Below are 23,730 nucleotides of genomic sequence, written 5' to 3'. Positions count from 1 at the left end.
CTGATACAGGGAGAAGAGGAGAGACGGTGAGAACAGGGACAGCCTGATAGAGGGAGAAGAGGAGAGACGGTGAGAAGAGGGACAGCCTGATACAGGGAGAAGAGGAGAGACGGTGAGAACAGGGACAGCCTGACACAGGGAGAAGTGGAGAGACGGTGAGAACAGGGACAGCCTGACACAGGGAGAAGTGGAGAGACGGTGAGAACAGGGACAGCCTGACACAGGGAGAAGAGGAGAGACGGTGAGAAGAGGGACAGCCTGATACAGGGAGAAGAGGAGAGACGGTGAGAAGAGGGACAGCCTGATACAGGGAGAAGAGGAGAGACGGTGAGAACAGGGACAGCCTGACACAGGGAGAAGTGGAGAGACGGTGAGAACAGGGACAGCCTGACACAGGGAGAAGAGGAGAGACGGTGAGAAGAGGGACAGCCTGATACAGGGAGAAGAGGAGAGACGGTGAGAAGAGGGACAGCCTGATACAGGGAGAAGAGGAGAGACGGTGAGAAGAGGGACAGCCTGATACAGGGAGAAGAGGAGAGACGGTGAGAAGAGGGACAGCCTGATACAGGGAGAAGAGGAGAGACGGTGAAAACAGGGACAGCCTGATACAGGGAGAAGAGGAGAGACGGTGAGAACAGGGACAGCCTGATACAGGGAGAAGAGGAGAGACGGTGAGAACAGGGACAGCCTGATACAGGGAGAAGAGGAGAGACGGTGAGAACAGGGACAGCCTGATACAGGGAGAAGAGGAGAGACGGTGAGAAGAGGGACAGCCTGATACAGGGAGAAGAGGAGAGACGGTGAGAAGAGGGACAGCCTGATACAGGGAGAAGAGGAGAGACGGTGAGAACAGGGACAGCCTGATACAGGGAGAAGAGGAGAGACGGTGAGAACAGGGACAGCCTGATACAGGGAGAAGAGGAGAGACGGTGAGAACGAGGGACAGCCTGATACAGGGAGAAGAGGAGAGACGGTGAGAACAGGGACAGCCTGATACAGGGAGAAGAGGAGAGACGGTGAGAACAGGGACAGCCTGATACAGGGAGAAGAGGAGAGACGGTGAGAACAGGGACAGCCTGATACAGGGAGAAGAGGAGAGACGGTGAGAACAGGGACAGCCTGATACAGGGAGAAGAGGAGAGACGGTGAGAACAGGGACAGCCTGATACAGGGAGAAGAGGAGAGACGGTGAGAACAGGGACAGCCTGATACAGGGAGAAGAGGAGAGACGGTGAGAACAGGGACAGCCTGATACAGGGAGAAGAGGAGAGACGGTGAGAACAGGGACAGCCTGATACAGGGAGAAGAGGAGAGACGGTGAGAACAGGGACAGCCTGATACAGGGAGAAGAGGAGAGACGGTGAGAACAGGGACAGCCTGATACAGGGAGAAGAGGAGAGACGGTGAGAACAGGGACAGCCTGATACAGGGAGAAGAGGAGAGACGGTGAGAAGAGGGACAGCCTGATACAGGGAGAAGAGGAGAGACGGTGAGAACAGGGACAGCCTGATACAGGGAGAAGAGGAGAGACGGTGAGAACAGGGACAGCCTGATACAGGGAGAAGAGGAGAGACGGTGAGAAGAGGGACAGCCTGATACAGGGAGAAGAGGAGAGACGGTGAGAACAGGGACAGCCTGATACAGGGAGAAGAGGAGAGACGGTGAGAACAGGGACAGCCTGATACAGGGAGAAGAGGAGAGACGGTGAGAACAGGGACAGCCTGATACAGGGAGAAGAGGAGAGACGGTGAGAACAGGGACAGCCTGATACAGGGAGAAGAGGAGAGACGGTGAGAACAGGGACAGCCTGATACAGGGAGAAGAGGAGAGACGGTGAGAACAGGGACAGCCTGATACAGGGAGAAGAGGAGAGACGGTGAGAACAGGGACAGCCTGATACAGGGAGAAGAGGAGAGACGGTGAGAACAGGGACAGCCTGATACAGGGAGAAGAGGAGAGACGGTGAGAACAGGGACAGCCTGATACAGGGAGAAGAGGAGAGACGGTGAGAACAGGGACAGCCTGATACAGGGAGAAGAGGAGAGACGGTGAGAACAGGGACAGCCTGATACAGGGAGAAGAGGAGAGACGGTGAGAACAGGGACAGCCTGATACAGGGAGAAGAGGAGAGACGGTGAGAACAGGGACAGCCTGATACAGGGAGAAGAGGAGAGACGGTGAGAAGAGGGACAGCCTGATACAGGGAGAAGAGGAGAGACGGTGAGAACAGGGACAGCCTGATACAGGGAGAAGAGGAGAGACGGTGAGAACAGGGACAGCCTGATACAGGGAGAAGAGGAGAGACGGTGAGAAGCAGGGACAGCCTGATACAGGGAGAAGAGGAGAGACGGTGAGAACAGGGACAGCCTGATACAGGGAGAAGAGGAGAGACGGTGAGAACAGGGACAGCCTGATACAGGGAGAAGAGGAGAGACGGTGAGAACAGGGACAGCCTGATACAGGGAGAAGAGGAGAGACGGTGAGAAGAGGGACAGCCTGATACAGGGAGAAGAGGAGAGACGGTGAGAAGAGGGACAGCCTGATACAGGGAGAAGAGGAGAGACGGTGAGAACAGGGACAGCCTGACACAGGGAGAAGTGGAGAGACGGTGAGAACAGGGACAGCCTGACACAGGGAGAAGAGGAGAGACGGTGAGAAGAGGGACAGCCTGATACAGGGAGAAGAGGAGAGACGGTGAGAAGAGGGACAGCCTGATACAGGGAGAAGAGGAGAGACGGTGAGAAGAGGGACAGCCTGATACAGGGAGAAGAGGAGAGACGGTGAGAAGAGGGACAGCCTGATACAGGGAGAAGAGGAGAGACGGTGAGAACAGGGACAGCCTGATACAGGGAGAAGAGGAGAGACGGTGAGAACAGGGACAGCCTGATACAGGGAGAAGAGGAGAGACGGTGAGAACAGGGACAGCCTGATACAGGGAGAAGAGGAGAGACGGTGAGAACAGGGACAGCCTGATACAGGGAGAAGAGGAGAGACGGTGAGAAGAGGGACAGCCTGATACAGGGAGAAGAGGAGAGACGGTGAGAACAGGGACAGCCTGATACAGGGAGAAGAGGAGAGACGGTGAGAACAGGGACAGCCTGATACAGGGAGAAGAGGAGAGACGGTGAGAACAGGGACAGCCTGATACAGGGAGAAGAGGAGAGACGGTGAGAACAGGGACAGCCTGATACAGGGAGAAGAGGAGAGACGGTGAGAAGAGGGACAGCCTGATACAGGGAGAAGAGGAGAGACGGTGAGAACAGGGACAGCCTGATACAGGGAGAAGAGGAGAGACGGTGAGAAGAGGACAGCCTGATACAGGGAGAAGAGGAGAGACGGTGAGAACAGGGACAGCCTGATACAGGGAGAAGAGGAGAGACGGTGAGAACAGGGACAGCCTGATACAGGGAGAAGAGGAGAGACGGTGAGAACAGGGACAGCCTGATACAGGGAGAAGAGGAGAGACGGTGAGAACAGGGACAGCCTGATACAGGGAGAAGAGGAGAGACGGTGAGAAGAGGGACAGCCTGATACAGGGAGAAGAGGAGAGACGGAGAGAACAGGGACAGCCTGATACAGGGAGAAGAGGAGAGACGGTGAGAACAGGGACAGCCTGATACAGGGAGAAGAGGAGAGACGGTGAGAACAGGGACAGCCTGATACAGGGAGAAGAGGAGAGACGGTGAGAACAGGGACAGCCTGATACAGGGAGAAGAGGAGAGACGGTGAGAACAGGGACAGCCTGATACAGGGAGAAGAGGAGAGACGGTGAGAACAGGGACAGCCTGATACAGGGAGAAGAGGAGAGACGGTGAGAACAGGGACAGCCTGATACAGGGAGAAGAGGAGAGACGGTGAAAACAGGGACAGCCTGATACAGGGAGAAGAGGAGAGACGGTGAGAACAGGGACAGCCTGATACAGGGAGAAGAGGAGAGACGGTGAGAACAGGGACAGCCTGATACAGGGAGAAGAGGAGAGACGGTGAGAAGAGGGACAGCCTGATACAGGGAGAAGAGGAGAGACGGTGAGAAGAGGGACAGCCTGATACAGGGAGAAGAGGAGAGACGGTGAAAACAGGGACAGCCTGATACAGGGAGAAGAGGAGAGACGGTGAGAACAGGGACAGCCTGATACAGGGAGAAGAGGAGAGACGGTGAGAACAGGGACAGCCTGATACAGGGAGAAGAGGAGAGACGGTGAGAACAGGGACAGCCTGATACAGGGAGAAGAGGAGAGACGGTGAGAAGAGGGACAGCCTGATACAGGGAGAAGAGGAGAGACGGTGAGAACAGGGACAGCCTGATACAGGGAGAAGAGGAGAGACGGTGAGAAGAGGGACAGCCTGATACAGGGAGAAGAGGAGAGACGGTGAGAACAGGGACAGCCTGATACAGGGAGAAGAGGAGAGACGGTGAGAACAGGGACAGCCTGACACAGGGAGAAGAGGAGAGACGGTGAGAACAGGGACAGCCTGATACAGGGAGAAGAGGAGAGACGGTGAGAACAGGGACAGCCTGATACAGGGAGAAGAGGAGAGACGGTGAGAACCGGGACAGCATGATACAGGGAGAAGAGGAGAGACGGTGAGAACAGGGACAGCCTGATACAGGGAGAAGAGGAGAGACGGTGAGAACCGGGACAGCATGATACAGGGAGAAGAGGAGAGACGGTGAGAACAGGGACAGCCTGATACAGGGAGAAGAGGAGAGACGGTGAGAACAGGGACAGCCTGACACAGTGAGAAGAGGAGAGACGGTGAGAACAGGGACAGCCTGATACAGGGAGAAGAGGAGAGACGGTGAGAACAGGGACAGCCTGATACAGGGAGAAGAGGAGAGACGGTGAGAACAGGGACAGCCTGATACAGGGAGAAGAGGAGAGACGGTGAGAACAGGGACAGCCTGATACAGGGAGAAGAGGAGAGACGGTGAGAACAGGGACAGCCTGATACAGGGAGAAGAGGAGAGACGGTGAGAACAGGGACAGCCTGATACAGGGAGAAGAGGAGAGACGGTGAGAACAGGGACAGCCTGATACAGGGAGAAGAGGAGAGACGGTGAGAACAGGGACAGCCTGATACAGGGAGAAGAGGAGAGATGGTGAGAACAGGGACAGCCTGATACAGGGAGAAGAGGAGAGACGGTGAGAACAGGGACAGCCTGATAGAGGGAGAAGAGGAGAGACGGTGAGAAGAGGGACAGCCTGATACAGGGAGAAGAGGAGAGACGGTGAGAACAGGGACAGCCTGATACAGGGAGAAGAGGAGAGACGGTGAGAACAGGGACAGCCTGACACAGGGAGAAGAGGAGAGACGGTGAGAACAGGGACAGCCTGACACAGGGAGAAGAGGAGAGACGGTGAGAACAGGGACAGCCTGATACAGGGAGAAGAGGAGAGACGGTGAGAACAAGGACAGCCTGATACAGGGAGAAGAGGAGAGACGGTAAGAACAGGGACAGCCTGATACAGGGAGAAGAGGAGAGACGGTGAGAACAGGGACAGCCTGATACAGGGAGAAGAGGAGAGACGGTGAGAACAGGGACAGCCTGATACAGGGAGAAGAGGAGAGACGGTGAGAAGAGGGACAGCCTGATACAGGGAGAAGAGGAGAGACGGTGAGAAGAGGGACAGCCTGATACAGGGAGAAGAGGAGAGACGGTGAGAACAGGGACAGCCTGATACAGGGAGAAGAGGAGAGACGGTGAGAACAGGGACAGCCTGACACAGGGAGAAGAGGAGAGACGGTGAGAACAGGGACAGCCTGACACAGGGAGAAGAGGAGAGACGGTGAGAACAGGGACAGCCTGACACAGGGAGAAGAGGAGAGACGGTGAGAACAGGGACAGCCTGATACAGGGAGAAGAGGAGAGACGGTGAGAACAGGGACAGCCTGATACAGGGAGAAGAGGAGAGACGGTGAGAACAGGGACAGCCTGATACAGGGAGAAGAGGAGAGACGGTGAGAACAGGGACAGCCTGATACAGGGAGAAGAGGAGAGACGGTGAGAACAGGGACAGCCTGATACAGGGAGAAGAGGAGAGACGGTGAGAACAGGGACAGCATGATACAGGGAGAAGAGGAGAGACGGTGAGAAGAGGGACAGCCTGATACAGGGAGAAGAGGAGAGACGGTGAGAAGAGGGACAGCCTGATACAGGGAGAAGAGGAGAGACGGTGAGAACAGGGACAGCCTGATACAGGGAGAAGAGGAGAGACGGTGAGAACAGGGACAGCCTGATACAGGGAGAAGAGGAGAGACGGTGAGAAGAGGGACAGCCTGATACAGGGAGAAGAGGAGAGACGGTGAGAAGAGGGACAGCCTGATACAGGGAGAAGAGGAGAGACGGTGAGAACAGGGACAGCCTGATACAGGGAGAAGAGGAGAGACGGTGAGAACAGGGACAGCCTGATACAGGGAGAAGAGGAGAGACGGTGAGAACAGGGACAGCCTGATACAGGGAGAAGAGGAGAGACGGTGAGAACAGGGACAGCCTGATACAGGGAGAAGAGGAGAGACGGTGAGAACAGGGACAGCCTGATACAGGGAGAAGAGGAGAGACGGTGAGAACAGGGACAGCCTGATACAGGGAGAAGAGGAGAGACGGTGAGAACAGGGACAGCCTGATACAGGGAGAAGAGGAGAGATGGTGAGAACAGGGACAGCCTGATACAGGGAGAAGAGGAGAGACGGTGAGAACAGGGACAGCCTGATACATGGAGAAGAGGAGAGACGGTGAGAACAGGGACAGCCTGATACAGGGAGAAGAGGAGAGACGGTAAGAACAGGGACAGCCTGATACAGGGAGAAGAGGAGAGACGGTGAGAACAGGGACAGCCTGATACAGGGAGAAGAGGAGAGACGGTGAGAAGAGGGACAGCCTGATACAGGGAGAAGAGGAGAGACGGTAAGAACAGGGACAGCCTGATACAGGGAGAAGAGGAGAGACGGTGAGAACAGGGACAGCCTGATACAGGGAGAAGAGGAGAGACGGTGAGAACAGGGACAGCCTGATACAGGGAGAAGAGGAGAGACGGTGAGAACAGGGACAGCCTGATACAGGGAGAAGAGGAGAGACGGTGAGAACAGGGACAGCCTGATACAGGGAGAAGAGGAGAGACGGTGAGAACAGGGACAGCCTGATACAGGGAGAAGAGGAGAGACGGTGAGAACAGGGACAGCCTGACACAGGGAGAAGAGGAGAGACGGTGAGAACAGGGACAGCCTGATACAGGGAGAAGAGGAGAGACGGTGAGAACAGGGACAGCCTGATACAGGGAGAAGAGGAGAGACGGTGAGAACAGGGACAGCCTGATACAGGGAGAAGAGGAGAGACGGTGAGAACAGGGACAGCCTGATACAGGGAGAAGAGGAGAGACCGTGAGAACAGGGACAGCCTGATACAGGGAGAAGAGGAGAGACGGTGAGAAGAGGGACAGCCTGATACAGGGAGAAGAGGAGAGACGGTGAGAACAGGGACAGCCTGATACAGGGAGAAGAGGAGAGACGGTGAGAAGAGGGACAGCCTGATACAGGGAGAAGAGGAGAGACGGTGAGAAGAGGGACAGCCTGATACAGGGAGAAGAGGAGAGACGGTGAGAAGAGGGACAGCCTGATACAGGGAGAAGAGGAGAGACGGTGAGAACAGGGACAGCCTGATACAGGGAGAAGAGGAGAGACGGTAAGAAGAGGGACAGCCTGATACAGGGAGAAGAGGAGAGACGGTGAGAACAGGGACAGCCTGATACAGGGAGAAGAGGAGAGACGGTGAGAACAGGGACAGCCTGATACAGGGAGAAGAGGAGAGACGGTGAGAACAGGGACAGCCTGATACAGGGAGAAGAGGAGAGACGGTGAGAACAGGGACAGCCTGATACAGGGAGAAGAGGAGAGACGGTGAGAACAGGGACAGCCTGATACAGGGAGAAGAGGAGAGACGGTGAGAACAGGGACAGCCTGATACAGGGAGAAGAGGAGAGACGGTGAGAAGAGGGACAGCCTGATACAGGGAGAAGAGGAGAGACGGTGAGAACAGGGACAGCCTGATACAGGGAGAAGAGGAGAGACGGTAAGAAGAGGGACAGCCTGATACAGGGAGAAGAGGAGAGACGGTGAGAACAGGGACAGCCTGATACAGGGAGAAGAGGAGAGACGGTGAGAACAGGGACAGCCTGATACAGGGAGAAGAGGAGAGACGGTGAGAACAGGGACAGCCTGATACAGGGAGAAGAGGAGAGACGGTGAGAACAGGGACAGCCTGATACAGGGAGAAGAGGAGAGACGGTGAGAACAGGGACAGCCTGATACAGGGAGAAGAGGAGAGACTGTGAGAACAGGGACAGCCTGATACAGGGAGAAGAGGAGAGACCGTGAGAACAGGGACAGCCTGATACAGGGAGAAGTGGAGAGACGGTGAGAACAGGGACAGCCTGATACAGGGAGAAGAGGAGAGACGGTGAGAACAGGGACAGCCTGATACAGGGAGAAGTGGAGAGACGGTGAGAACAGGGACAGCCTGATACAGGGAGGTTCCTGCATCACTGGTATAAGGTTCTCCCCTGCGCTGGAGGGTATCGCACAGCTGAGTCTGTGACATGTGTAACTGAGGAGAGACGGTGAGAACAGTGACAGCCTGATACAGGGAGGTTCCTGCATTACTAGTATAAGGTTCTCCCCTGCGCTGGAGGGTATCGCACAGCTGAGTCTGTGACATGTGTAACTGAGGAGAGACGGTGAGAACAGTGACAGCCTGATACAGGGAGGTTCCTGCATTACTAGTATAAGGTTCTCCCCTGCGCTGGAGAGTATCGCACAGCTGAGTCTGTGACATGTGTAACTGTATAGGGAGAAGAGAAGAGACGGTGAGAACAGGGACAGCCTGATACAGGGAGAAGAGGAGAGACGGTGAGAACAGGGACAGCCTGATACAGGGAGAAGAGGAGAGACGGTGAGAACAGGGACAGCCTGATACAGGGAGATTCCTGCATTACTAGTATAAGGTTCTCGCCTGCGCTGGAGGGTATCGCACAGCTGAGTCTGTGACATGTGTAACTGTATAGGGAGAAGAGAAGAGACGGTGAGAACAGGGACAGCCTGATACAGGGAGAAGAGGAGAGACGGTGAGAAGAGGGACAGCCTGATACAGGGAGAAGAGGAGAGACGGTGAGAACAGGGACAGCCTGATACAGGGAGAAGAGGAGAGACGGTGAGAACAGGGACAGCCTGATACAGGGAGAAGAGGAGAGACGGTGAGAACAGGGACAGCCTGATACAGGGAGATTCCTGCATCACTGGTATAAGGTTCTCCCCTGCGCTGGAGAGTATCGCACAGCTGAGTCTGTGACATGTGTAACTGTATAGGGAGAAGAGAAGAGACGGTGAGAACAGGGACAGCCTGATACAGGGAGGTTCCTGCATTACTAGTATAAGGTTCTCCCCTGCGCTGGAGGGTATCGCACAGCTGAGTCTGTGACATGTGTAACTGAGGAGAGACAGTGAGAACAGGGACAGCCTGATACAGGGAGGTTCCTGCATTACTGGTATAAGGTTCTCCCCTGCGCTGGAGGGTATCGCACAGCTGAGTCTGTGAAGGCGGTAGATAGAGAGGATGGAATAAGGAAGGCGGTAGGTATTGAGAGAAATAAGGAAGGCGGCAGGTATTGAGAGGATGGAATAAGGAAGGTGGTAGATATAGAGAGGAAGGAATAAGGAAGGTGGTAGGCATTGAGAGGATGGAATAAGGAAGGTGGTAGATATTGAGATGGAATAAGGAAGGTGGCAGGTATTGAGAGGATGGAATAAGAAAGGCAGTAGGTATTGAGAGGATGGAATAAGGAAGGTGGTAGGCATTGAGAGGATGGAATAAGGAAGGGGGTAGGTATTTAGAGGATGGAATAAGGAAGGCAGTAGATATTGAGAGGGAGGAATAAGGAAGGCAATAGATATTGAGAGGATGGAAAAAGGAAGGTGGTAGATATTGAGATGGAATAAGGAAGGTGGCAGGTATTGAGAGGATGGAATAAGGAAAGTGGTCGGTATTGAGAGGATGGAATAAGGAAAGTGGTCGGTATTGAGAGGATGGAATAAGGAAAGTGGTCGGTATTGAGAGGATGGAATAAGGAAGGTGGCAGGTATTGAGAGGATGGAATAAGGAAGGTGGCAGGTATTGAGAGGATGGAATAAGGAAGGGGGTAGGTATTGAGAGGATGGAATAAGGAAGGGGGTAGGTATTGAGAGGATGGAATAAGGAAGGGGGTAGGTATTGAGAGGATGGAATAAGGAAAGTGGTCGGTATTGAGAGGATGGAATAAGGAAGGGGGTAGGTATTGAGAGGATGGAATAAGGAAGGGGGTAGGTATTGAGAGGATGCAATAAGGAAGACGGTAGGCAATGAGAGGGTGGAATAAGGCAGACGGTAGGCAATGAGAGGGTGGAATAAGGCAGACGGTAGGCAATGAGAGGGTGGAATAAGGCAGACGGTAGGCAATGAGAGGGTGGAATAAGGCAGAAGGTAGGCAATGAGAGGGTGGAATAAGGCAGATGGTAGGCAATGAGAGGGTGGAATAAGGCAGATGGTAGGCAATGAGAGGGTGGAATAAGGCAGACGGTAGTCAATGAGAGGGTGGAATAAGGCAGACGGTAGGCAATGAGAGGGTGGAATAAGGCAGATGGTAGGCAATGAGAGGGTGGAATAAGGAAGATGGTAGGCAATGAGAGGGTGGAATAATGAAGATGGTAGGCAATGAGAGGGTGGAATAAGGAAGATGGTAGGCAATGAGAGGGTGGAATAAGGAAGATGGTAGGCAATGAGAGGGTAGAATAAGGAAGATGGTAGGCAATGAGAGGGTGGAATAATGAAGATGGTAGGCAATGAGAGGGTGGAATAAGGAAGATGGTAGGCAATGAGAGGGTGGAATAAGGAAGATGGTAGGCAATGAGAGGGTGGAATAAGGCAGATGGTAGGCAATGAGAGGGTGGAATAAGGCAGACGGTAGGCAATGAGAGGGTGGAATAAGGAAGATGGTAGGCAATGAGAGGGTGGAATAAAGAAGATGGTAGGCAATGAGAGGGTGGAATAAGGCAGATGGTAGGCAATGAGAGGGTGGAATAAGGCAGACGGTAGGCAATGAGAGGGTGGAATAAGGAAGACGGTAGGCAATGAGAGGGTGGAATAAGGCAGACGGTAGGCAATGAGAGGGTGGAATAAGGCAGACGGTAGGCAATGAGAGGGTGGAATAAGGCAGACGGTAGGCAATGAGAGGGTGGAATAAGGCAGACGGTAGGCAATGAGAGGGTGGAATAATGAAGATGGTAGGCAATGAGAGGGTGGAATAAGGAAGGCGGTAGGCAATGAGAGGGTGGAATAAGGCAGATGGTAGGCAATGAGAGGGTGGAATAAGGCAGACGGTAGGCAATGAGAGGGTGGAATAAGGCAGATGGTAGGCAATGAGAGGGTGGAATAAGGAAGGCGGTAGGCAATGAGAGGGTGGAATAAGGAAGACGGTAGGCAATGAGAGGGTGGAATAATGAAGATGGTATGCAATGAGAGGATGCAATAAGGAAGACGGTAGGCAATGAGAGGGTGGAATAATGAAGATGGTAGGCAATGAGAGGGTGGAATAATGAAGATGGTAGGCAATGAGAGGGTGGAATAATGAAGATGGTAGGCAATGAGAGGGTGGAATAAGGCAGACGGTAGGCAATGAGAGGGTGGAATAAGGAAGACGGTAGGCAATGAGAGGGTGGAATACGGAAGACGGTAGGCAATGAGAGGGTGGAATAAGGCAGATGGTAGGCAATGAGAGGGTGGAATAATGAAGATGGTAGACAATGAGAGGGTGGAATAAGGAGAACAGGAATGTATAAGGGTATGCTATATGAAGGCGTCTTCAGTCTATGCAATCTAGCGTTACATAAATTGGCGCTGCCAGCAATCACGCAATAAGATAAGTATATATACGATGTTATAGCAGGAACGGTACACACCTGTGAGTTCTGGATCCGAATGGTGCCTGGTGACAAAGCTTGAGCCACAAGTTGCCCCTGTGGGGTGACAACAGTAACTGGCTGATACACAGCGCCACCTGGCGGCAGAGAGAAATATTATACACAAGAACATAAAGAGTGTTGGGATTCAGATAGATGAAAGTGGAGAGACGTCAATACCTGACACAGTTGCTACAGCTACATTCCCCTGGTGGAGGGCTGATGCCGGGACCACAATCCCCTGAGCACTGATGGTACTACTGATACCACTCTGTAATACACAGGACAGCAGAGAGGAGAGTGATGGAAGATGTCAGAGCGCACAATCATTTCTACAAATATTCCACATAGAGCACAACGATACATAGTAATAATATACACTAGCTATACTAGAGGGTATTATACAGTAATAATGTACCTGTACTGGGGAGTACACTCCTGCTGTGACCCCGCTCAGTAACCTGTGTGTAGTATTAGAGATTATACAGTAATAATGTACCTGTACTGGGGAGTACACTCCTGCTGTGACCCCACTCAGTAACCTGTGTGTAGTATTAGAGGGTATTATACAGTAATAATGTACCTGTACTGGGGAGTACACTCCTGCTGTGACCCCGCTCAGTAACCTGTGTGTAGTATTAGGGATCAGGGTATTATATAGGAATAATGTACCTGTACTGGGGAGTACACTCCTGCTGTGACCCCGCTCAGTAACCTGTGTGTAGTATTAGAGATTATACAGTAATAATGTACCTGTACTGGGGAGTACACTCCTGCTGTGACCCCGCTCAGTAACCTGTGTGTAGTATTAGAGATTATACAGTAATAATGTACCTGTACTGGGGAGTACACTCCTGCTGTGACCCCGCTCAGTAACCTGTGTGTAGTATTAGAGGGTATTATACAGTAATAATGTACCTGTACTGGGGAGTACACTCCTGCTGTGACCCCACTCAGTAACCTGTGTGTAGTATTAGAGGGTATTATACAGTAATAATGTACCTGTACTGGGGAGTACACTCCTGCTGTGACCCCGCTCAGTAACCTGTGTGTAGTATTAGGGATCAGGGTATTATATAGGAATAATGTACCTGTACTGGGGAGTACACTCCTGCTGTGACCCCGCTCAGTAACCTGTGTGTAGTATTAGAGATTATACAGTAATAATGTACCTGTACTGGGGAGTACACTCCTGCTGTGACCCCGCTCAGTAACCTGTGTGTAGTATTAGAGATTATACAGTAATAATGTACCTGTACTGGGGAGTACACTCCTGCTGTGACCCCGCTCAGTAACCTGTGTGTAGTATTAGAGGGTATTATACAGTAATAATGTACCTGTACTGGGGAGTACACTCCTGCTGTGACCCCACTCAGTAACCTGTGTGTAGTATTAGAGGGTATTATACAGTAATAATGTACCTGTACTGGGGAGTACACTCCTGCTGTGACCCCGCTCAGTAACCTGTGTGTAGTATTAGGGATCAGGGTATTATATAGGAATAATGTACCTGTACTGGGGAGTACACTCCTGCTGTGACCCCGCTCAGTAACCTGTGTGTAGTATTAGAGATTATACAGTAATAATGTACCTGTACTGGGGAGTACACTCCTGCTGTGACCCCGCTCAGTAACCTGTGTGTAGTATTAGAGATTATACAGTAATAATGTACCTGTACTGGGGAGTACACTCCTGCTGTGACCCCGCTACCTGTGTGTAGTATTAGAGGGTATTATACAGTAATAATGTACCTGTACTGGGGAGTACACTCCTGCTGTGACCCCGCTCAGTAACCTGTGTGTAGTATTAGAGATTATACAGTAATAATGTACCTGTACTGGGGAGTACACTCCTGCTGTGACCCCGCTCAGTAACCTGTGTGTAGTATTAGAGATTATACAGTAATAATGTACCTGTACTGGGGAGTACACTCCTGCTGTGACCCCGCTCAGTAACCTGTGTGTAGTATTAGAGATTATACAGTAATAATGTACCTGTACTGGGGAGTACACTCCTGCTGTGACCCCACTCAGTAACCTGTGTGTAGTATTAGAGGGTATTATACAGTAATAATGTACCTGTACTGGGGAGTACACTCCTGCTGTGACCCCGCTCAGTAACCTGTGTGTAGTATTAGGGATCAGGGTATTATATAGGAATAATGTACCTGTACTGGGGAGTACACTCCTGCTGTGACCCCGCTCAGTAACCTGTGTGTAGTATTAGAGATTATACAGTAATAATGTACCTGTACTGGGGAGTACACTCCTGCTGTGACCCCGCTCAGTAACCTGTGTGTAGTATTAGAGATTATACAGTAATAATGTACCTGTACTGGGGAGTACACTCCTGCTGTGACCCCGCTCAGTAACCTGTGTGTAGTATTAGAGATTATACAGTAATAATGTACCTGTACTGGGGAGTACACTCCTGCTGTGACCCCGCTCAGTAACCTGTGTGTAGTATTAGAGATTATACAGTAATAATGTACCTGTACTGGGGAGTACACTCCTGCTGTGACCCCACTCAGTAACCTGTGTGTAGTATTAGAGGGTATTATACAGTAATAATGTACCTGTACTGGGGAGTACACTCCTGCTGTGACCCCGCTCAGTAACCTGTGTGTAGTATTAGAGATTATACAGTAATAATGTACCTGTACTGGGGAGTACACTCCTGCTGTGACCCGACTCAGTAACCTGTGTGTAGTATTAGAGATTATACAGTAATAATGTACCTGTACTGGGGAGTACACTCCTGCTGTGACCCCGCTCAGTAACCTGTGTGTAGTATTAGAGATTATACAGTAATAATGTACCTGTACTGGGGAGTACACTCCTGCTGTGACCCCGCTCAGTAACCTGTGTGTAGTATTAGAGATTATACAGTAATAATGTACCTGTACTGGGGAGTACACTCCTGCTGTGACCCCGCTCAGTAACCTGTGTGTAGTATTAGAGATTATACAGTAATAATGTACCTGTACTGGGGAGTACACTCCTGCTGTGACCCGACTCAGTAACCTGTGTGTAGTATTAGAGATTATACAGTAATAATGTACCTGTACTGGGGAGTACACTCCTGCTGTGACCCCGCTCAGTAACCTGTGTGTAGTATTAGAGATTATACAGTAATAATGTACCTGTACTGGGGAGTACACTCCTGCTGTGACCCCGCTCAGTAACCTGTGTGTAGTATTAGAGGGTATTATACAGTAATAATGTACCTGTACTGGGGAGTACACTCCTGCTGTGACCCGACTCAGTAACCTGTGTGTAGTATTAGAGATTATACAGTAATAATGTACCTGTACTGGGGAGTACACTCCTGCTGTGACCCCGCTCAGTAACCTGTGTGTAGTATTAGAGGGTATTATACAGTAATAATGTACCTGTACTGGGGAGTACACTCCTGCTGTGACCCCACTCAGTAACCTGTGTGTAGTATTAGAGATTATACAGTAATAATGTACCTGTACTGGGGAGTACACTCCTGCTGTGACCCGACTCAGTAACCTGTGTGTAGTATTAGAGATTATACAGTAATAATGTACCTGTACTGGGGAGTACACTCCTGCTGTGACCCCGCTCAGTAACCTGTGTGTAGTATTAGAGGGTATTATACAGTAATAATGTACCTGTACTGGGGAGTACACTCCTGCTGTGACCCGACTCAGTAACCTGTGTGTAGTATTAGAGATTATACAGTAATAATGTACCTGTACTGGGGAGTACACTCCTGCTGTGACCCGACTCAGTAACCTGTGTGTAGTATTAGAGATTATACAGTAATAATGTACCTGTACTGGGGAGTACACTCCTGCTGTGACCCCGCTCAGTAACCTGTGTGTAGTATTAGAGATTATACAGTAATAATGTACCTGTACTGGGGAGTACACTCCTGCTGTGACCCCGCTCAGTAACCTGTGTGTAGTATTAGAGATTATACAGTAATAATGTACCTGTACTGGGGAGTACACTCCTGCTGTGACCCCGCTCAGTAACCTGTGTGTAGTATTAGAGATTATACAGTAATAATGTACCTGTACTGGGGACTACACTCCTGCTGTGACCCCGCTCAGTAACCTGTGTGTAGTATTAGAGATGAGAGGGTATTACATAGGAATAAATAAGATTTTAAACCTACCGGTAAATATTTTTCTCCTAGTCCGTAGAGGATGCTGGGGACTCCGTAAGGACCATGGGGTATAGACGGGCTCCGCAAGAGACATGGGCACTATAAAGAACTTTTAGTATGGGTGTGCACTGGCTCCTCCCTCTATGCCCCTCCTCCAGACCTCAGTTAGAGAACTGTGCCCAGAGGAGACGGACAGTACGAGGAAAGGATTTTGTTAATCTAAGGGCAAGATTCATACCAGCCCACACCAATCACACAGTATAACATGGAATATATGAACCAGTTAACAGTATGAACAAAAAACAGTATCAGTCAAAGACCGATTCCAACTGTAACATAACCCTTATGTAAGCAACAACTATATACAAGTCCTGCAGATTTAGACCGCACTGGGACGGGCGCCCAGCATCCTCTACGGACTAGGAGAAAAAGATTTACCGGTAGGTTTAAAATCTTATTTTCTCTTACGTCCTAGAGGATGCTGGGGACTCCGTAAGGACCATGGGGTTTATACCAAAGCTCCCAATCGGGCGGGAGAGTGCGGATGACTCTGCAGCACCGACTGAGCAAACGCGAGGTCCTCATCAGCCAGGGTATCAAACTTGTAGAATTTTGCAAAAAAGTGTTTGAACCCGACCAAGTAGCTGCTCGGCAAAGCTGTAATGCAGAGACGCCTCGGGCAGCCGCCCAAGAAGAGCCCACCTTCCTAGTGGAATGGGCCTTTACCGAATTTGGTAACGGCAATCCTGCCGTAGAATGAGCCTGCTGAATCGTATTACAGATCCAGCGAGCAATAGTCTGCTTTGAAGCAGGAGCGCCAACCTTGTTGGCTGCATACAGGACAAACAGAGCCTCTGTTTTCCTAACCCTAGCCGTCCTGGCTACATAAATTTTAAGGCCCTGACTACATCAAGAGACTTGGAATCCTCCCAGTCCCCCGTAGCCACAGGCACCACAATAGTTTGGTTCATATGAAATGAAGAAACCACCTTAGGGAAAAATTGAGGACAAGTCCTCAACTCAGCTCTATCCACATGGAAAATCAAATAGGGGCTCTTGTGGGACAAGGCCGCCAATTCGGACACCCGCCTTGCAGATGCCAAGGCCAATAACATGACCACCTTCGACGTGAGAAATTTCAATTCAACCGTTTGAAGAGGCTCAAACCAGTGAGATTTCAGGAAACTTAACACCACGTTAAGGTCCCACGGTGCCACTGGGGGCACAAAGGGGGGCTGGATGTGCAGCACTCCCTTCACAAAATTCTGTACTTCTCGAAGAGAAGCCAATTCCCTCTGTAAGAATATAGATAGGGCCGAAATCTGTACTTTAATGGAGCCTAACTTCAGGCCCATATCCACTCCTGTCTGTAGAAAGTGGAGAAACCGGCCCAGATGGAAATCTTCCGTAGGAGCATTCTTGGCCTCACACCAAGATACATACTTCCTCCAGATACGGTGATAATGCTTTGCCATCACCTCCTTCCTAGCCTTTATCAGAGTAGGGATGACTTCCTCCGGAATACCTTTCCCAGCTAGGATTCGGTGTTCAACCGCCATGCCGTCAAACGTAACCCCGGTAAGTCTTGGAACATGCAGGGCCCCTGCTGCAACAGGTCCTCCCTGAGAGGAAGAGGCCACGAATCTTCTGTGAGCATCTCCTGAAGATCTGAGTACCAGGCCCTTCGAGGCCAATCTGGAACAATGAGTATTGTCTGTACTCTTTTTCGTCTTATGATTCTCAATATTTTTGTGATGAGAGGAAGAGGAGGAAACACATAGACCGACTGAAACACTCATGGTGTCACCAGGGCGTCTACTGCTACTGCCTGAGGGTCCCGGGACCTGGCACAATACCTCAGAAGCTTCTTGTTGAGGCGTGACGCCATCATGTCTATTTGAGGAATTCCCCAGAGACTTGTTATCTCTGCAAAAACTTCTTGATGAAGTCCCCACTCTCCTGGATGGAGATCGTGTCTGCTGAGAAAGTCTGCTTCCCAGTTGTCCACTCCCGGAATGAAGACAGCTGACAGAGCGCTTACGTGATTTTCCGCCCAGCGAAGAATCCTGGTGGCTTCCGCCATCGCGACTCTGCTCCTTGTCCCGCCTTGGCGGTTTACATGAGCCACGGCTGTGACGTTGTCTGATTGAATCAGAACTGGTAGGTCGCGAAGAAGATTCTCCGCTTGTCGTAGGCCGTTGTATATGGCCCTCAATTCCAGTATGTTGATGTGTAGACAAGCCTCCTGGCTTGACCATAGCCCCTGAAAATTTCTTCCTTGTGTGACTGCTCCCCATCCTCGGAGGCTCGTGTCCGTGGTCACCAGGACCCAGTCCTGAATGCCGAACCTGCGACCCTCTAGAAGGTGAGCACTCTGCAGCCACCACAGGAGAGACACCCTGGCCCTGGGGGACAGTGTCATTTTCTGATGAGTTTGTAGATGGGACCCGGACCACTTGTCCAGAAGGTCCCACTGAAAAGTCCTCGCATGAAACCTGCCGAAGGGGATGGCCTCGTAGGCTGCCACCATTTTTCACAGAACTCGAGTGCATTGATGAACTGACACTCTTTTTGGTTTTAGCAGGTTTCTGACCATGTTTTGGAGGTCCTGGGCTTTTTCCAATGGGAGAAAAACCTTCTTTTGTTCCATGTCCAGAATCATGCCTAGGAATGATAGTCGAGTCGTTGGAACCAATTGCGACACGCTCTTCAGCAATTGGTCTCTCGATCTCGCCTTTATCAGGAGATCGTCCAAGTATGGGATAATTGTGACTCCCTGCTTGCGCAGGAGCACCATCATTTCCGCCATCACCTTTGTGAAAACCCTCGGGGCCGTGGAAAGCCCAAACGGCAACGTCTGAAACTGGTAATGACAGTCCTGTACAGCGAATCTCAGGTACGCCTGATGAGGGGGATATATGGGCACATGAAGGTAAGCATCCTTTATGTCTAGTGACACCATAAAATCCCCCCCCCCCCCCCCCCCCCCCCCCTCCAGGCTGGATATTACAGCTCGGAGCGATTCCATCTTGAATTTTAACTTTTTCAAGTACAGGTTTAGGGATTTTAGATTTAAAATGGGTCTGACCGAACCATCCGGCTTCGGGACCACAAACAGGGTTGAATAATACCCTTTTCCCTGTTGGACCAGGGGAACCTTGACAACCACTTGCTGTTGACACAGCTTTTGAATTGCAGCTAATACTACTTCCCTCTCTGGGGATGAAGCTGGCAAGGCAGACTTGAAAAATCGGCGAGGGGGCACCTCTTTGAATTCCAGCTTGTAGCCTTGGGAAACAATTTCCATCGCCCAAGGATCCACGTCTGAAAGAACCCAGATCTGGCTGAAAAGTCGAAGGCGTGCCCCCACTGGTGTGGACTCCCTTAGGGGAGCCCCAGCGTCATGCGGTGGATTTTGTAGAAGCCGGGGAGGACTTCTGCTCCTGGGAACTAGCCGAAGCAGGTGTTCTCTTTCCTCTACCCTTACCTCTGGCAAGGAAGGAGGAACCCTGACCTCTTCTGGACTTATGCGACCGAAAGGACTGCATCTGATACTGTGGAGTTTTCTTTTGCTGTTGGGGAACAAATGGTAAAAAGGTAGATTTACCCGCGGTAGCTGTGGCAACCAGGTCCGCGAGCCCCTCCCCAAACAACACTTCATCCTTATAAGGTAAAACCTCCATATGCTTTTTTGAGTCCGCATCACCCGTCCATTGGCGGGTCCATAGAGCTCGTCTCGCAGAAATAGCCATGGCATTGGCTCTGGAACCCAGCAGCCCAACGTCTCTTTGAGCGTCCCTCATATATAAGACTGCGTCTTTAATGTGGGCTAAGGTTAATAAAATGGTATCCCTGTCTAGGGTATCAAGGTCAGCCGACAAGGTATCTGTCCATGCTGCCACTGTGCTACATACCCATGCCGACGCTATTGCCGGTCTGAGCAAAGCACCTGTAGCGCATAAATAGACTTTAAAGTAGTCTCCTGCCTGCGGTCAGCAGGATCCTTAAGGGCTGCCGTGTCTGGAGACGGTAGAGCCATCTTCTTGGACAGGCGTGTTAAAGCCTTGTCCACCCTGGGAGAGGATTCCCAACGTACCCTGTCCTGTGTAGGGAAAGGATACCAATATAAAATAGTTTGTTGTTATAATAGTGCGCTGTTAACAAACAATATTCTGCAGCAGAAGAACACACAAAGAGTAATCACCCAATACTCAAAAGGCACAGACAATGGAAAGATAGTGTGTTCAAGACCCGCGCACAACTGCTTGAGACATATATACCCTTCACCTTATTAAAACAGAGTCACAAAAATGTATACTGAGCTTGGTATAACAATCCGACTCCTTTTTCCCGGGTTGTTCACAAAGATAGGCTTGAAAGTTCGTTCAGATCCAAATAACAATAGCTCTGTAAAAATAAATGTGTTCCAGACCAGTGCTTGATAGCAGAGGTGGAGGAGCCACAAAAAGGGAAACGATAATAGTGCAGTGGTAAAAACAAAGCTGATGTTTTAATACAAATCGCACTTACAATAACAAATAGTTAAAATCACATAGAAAGGACCCAATGGCACACAGGAACACAGCACAGAAGCTCACGGACATCCACAGATGACTTCCGAGTGGTAACGACGGCCTCAATACCGGAATTTGAAGTCGTCAAGTCCTCGAGATGTTATGCAACGTCCCCCAGTGTCCACAAGAATGGGTAGTCCACAACCACACTTAACGCGTTTCGGATCACATAGGATGCTTCATCAGAAGTGTGGTAAGAGTCCAATAACAGTCCTTTTAAAGACCTCCTAATGACTATAATCACATACACATGCATGCATTGGATTGTTATACCAAGCTCAGTATACATTTTTGTGACTCTGATTTAATAAGGTGAAGGGTATATATGTCTCAAGCAGTTGTGCGCGGGTCTTGAACAGACTATCTTTCCATAGGGAAAGGATACGCCATAAGAACCCTTTTGGGAATCAGCAGTTTTTTATCTGGAGTTTCTTTCCCAAGCTTTTTCAAATAACTTCTTAAGCTCATGAGATGGGGGAAAGGTTACCTCAGGTTTCTTTTCCTTAAACATGTGTACCCTCGTGTCAGGGACCGAGGGGTCATCAGTGATATGCAAAATATATTTTATTGCAATAATCATACACTGAATACTTTTTGCCACCCTTGGGTGTAATCTTGCATCATCGTAGTCGACACTGGAGTCAGAATCCGTGTCGGTACCAGTATCTACTATTTGGGATAGGGGACGTTTTTGAGACCCAGAAGGGTCCTGTGACCCGGTCCAATCCGTGGATTGACTCCCTGTTTTCTCCCTGGACTCTGCTTTGTCCAGTCTCTTATGTAATGAGGCCACACTTGCATTTAACATATGCCACATGTCCATCCACTCATTAGTCGGCGTTGCCGACGGAGACACACCACGCATCTGCTCCCCCTCCTCCTTGGACGAGCCTTCCGCTTAAGACATGCCGACACGCACGTACCGACACCCCCACACACACAGGGATATAACTATAAGGGGACAATTCCCCAACAAGGCCCTTTGGAGAGACAGAGAGAGAGTATGCCAGCACACACCCAGCGCCAACTGACACTAGAATAAAACCAGATAGCGCTTATATATATATATATATATATCTCAATGTGTATACACTCACTGCACCAATAATTGTGCCCCCCCCCCCTCTTTCCAGCCCTCTGTCACCGAGTTCAGCAGGGGAGAGTGCGGGGAGCCAGCTTTTCTGCAGCGTTCTGTGGAGAAAATGGCGCTGTTAGTCCTGAGGGATCAAGTTCCGCCCCCAACAGCGGCGGGCTTCGGTCCCGCTTCAATATTCAAAAAATGGCGGGGGATTCTGTATTTACTGCCTCTGCAGCCTAATTTGCCCATAAATGACATTCCGGAGGTTTATTGCTGCCCAGGGCGCCCCCCCCCCCCTCCCCTGCGCCCTGCACCCATCAGTGCCTGTTCAGTGTGTGTTGTGTGTGGGAGCAATGGTGCGCAGCGTTACCTCAGTGAAGATCTGAAGTCTTCTGCCGCCTTGAAGTCTTCTTTTCTTCTTATACTCACCCGGCTTCTATCTTCCGGCTCTGCGAGGAGGACGGCGGCGCGGCTCCGGGACGAACGGCAGGGTGAATCCTGCGTTCCGACTCCCTCTGGAGCTAATGGTGTCCAGTAGCCTAAGAAGCAGAGCCTATCACTTAAGTAGGTCTTCTTCTCTCCCCTCAGTCACACGATGCAGGGAGACTGTTGCCAGCAGTGCTCCCTGAAAATAAAAAACCTAACAAAATACTGTAATCAGAGAAACTCAGGGGAGCTCCCTGTGATGCACCCAGTCTCCTCTGGGCACAGGATCTAACTGAGGTCTGGAGGAGGGGCATAGAGGGAGGAGCCAGTGCACACCCATACTAAAAGTTCTTTATAGTGCCCATGTCTCCTGCGGAGCCCGTCTATACCCCATGGTCCTTACGGAGTCCCCAGCATCCTCTAGGACGTAAGAGAAATGTACCTGTACTGGGGAGTACACTCCTGCTGTGACCCCGCTCAGTAACCTGTGTGTAGTATTAGAGAGTATTTTACAGTAATAATGTACCTGTACTGGGGAGTACACTCCTGCTGTGACCCCACTCAGTAACCTGTGTGTAGTATTAGAGGGTATTATACAGTAATAATGTACCTGTACTGGGGAGTACACTCCTGCTGTGACCCCACTCAGTAACCTGTGTGTAGTATTAGAGGGTATTATACAGTAATAATGTACCAGTACTGGGGAGTACACTCCTGCTGTGACCCCACTCAGTAACCTGTGTGTAGGATTAGAGGGTAATATACAGTAATAATGTACCTGTACTGGGGAGTACACTCCTGCTGTGACCCCACTCAGTAACCTGTGTGTAGTATTAGAGGGTATTATACAGTAATAATGTACCTGTACTGGGGAGTACACTCCTGCTGTGACCCCACTCAGTAACCTGTGTGTAGGATTAGAGGGTATTAGACAGTAATAATGTACCTGTACTGGGGAGTACACTCCTGCTGTGACCCCACTCAGTAACCTGTGTGTAGTATTAGAGGGTATTATACAGTAATAATGTACCTGTACTGGGGAGTACACTCCTGCTGTGACCCCACTCAGTAACCTGTGTGTAGTATTAGAGGGTATTATACAGTAATAATGTACCTGTACTGGGGAGTACACTCCTGCTGTGACCCCACTCAGTAACCTGTGTGTAGTATTAGAGGGTATTATACAGTAATAATGTACCTGTACTGGGGAGTACACTCCTGCTGTGACCCCACTCAGTAACCTGTGTGTAGGATTAGAGGGTATTATATAGTAATAATGTACCTGTACTGGGAAGTACACTCCTGCTGTGACCCCGCTCAGTAACCTGTGTGTAGTATTAGTGATTAGAGGGTATTATACAGTAATAATGTACCTGTACAGGGGAGTACACTCCAGCTGTGACCCCGCTCAGTAACCTGTGTGTAGTATTAGTGATTAGAGGGTATTATACAGTAATAATGTACCTGTACTGGGGAGTACACTTCTGCTGTGACCCCGCTCAGTAACCTGTGTGTAGTATTAGAGATGAG

General features: G+C 50.5%; 1 protein-coding gene across 5 annotated transcripts in view; it reads right to left on the bottom strand.

The window, feature by feature from the left end:
• The window catches only part of PKNOX1 (PBX/knotted 1 homeobox 1), a 394,584-nt gene that overhangs the window by 151,097 nt on the left and 219,757 nt on the right, over positions 1-23,730 (bottom strand). For all 5 annotated transcript variants that reach the window (XM_063956915.1, XM_063956916.1, XM_063956914.1 and 2 more), the window contains 2 exons: positions 12,166-12,256; positions 11,986-12,083 (listed from right to left, as the gene is read on the bottom strand). In XM_063956915.1, coding sequence (XP_063812985.1) covers positions 11,986-12,083; positions 12,166-12,256 — 189 coding nt within the window. The remainder of the gene's footprint in view (positions 1-11,985; positions 12,084-12,165; positions 12,257-23,730) is intronic.

The sequence above is a fragment of the Pseudophryne corroboree genome, chromosome 2 (genome assembly GCF_028390025.1).
Source record: "Pseudophryne corroboree isolate aPseCor3 chromosome 2, aPseCor3.hap2, whole genome shotgun sequence".
Classification (NCBI taxonomy): domain Eukaryota; kingdom Metazoa; phylum Chordata; class Amphibia; order Anura; family Myobatrachidae; genus Pseudophryne; species Pseudophryne corroboree.
This window is presented reverse-complemented; position numbering and strand designations above follow the sequence as displayed.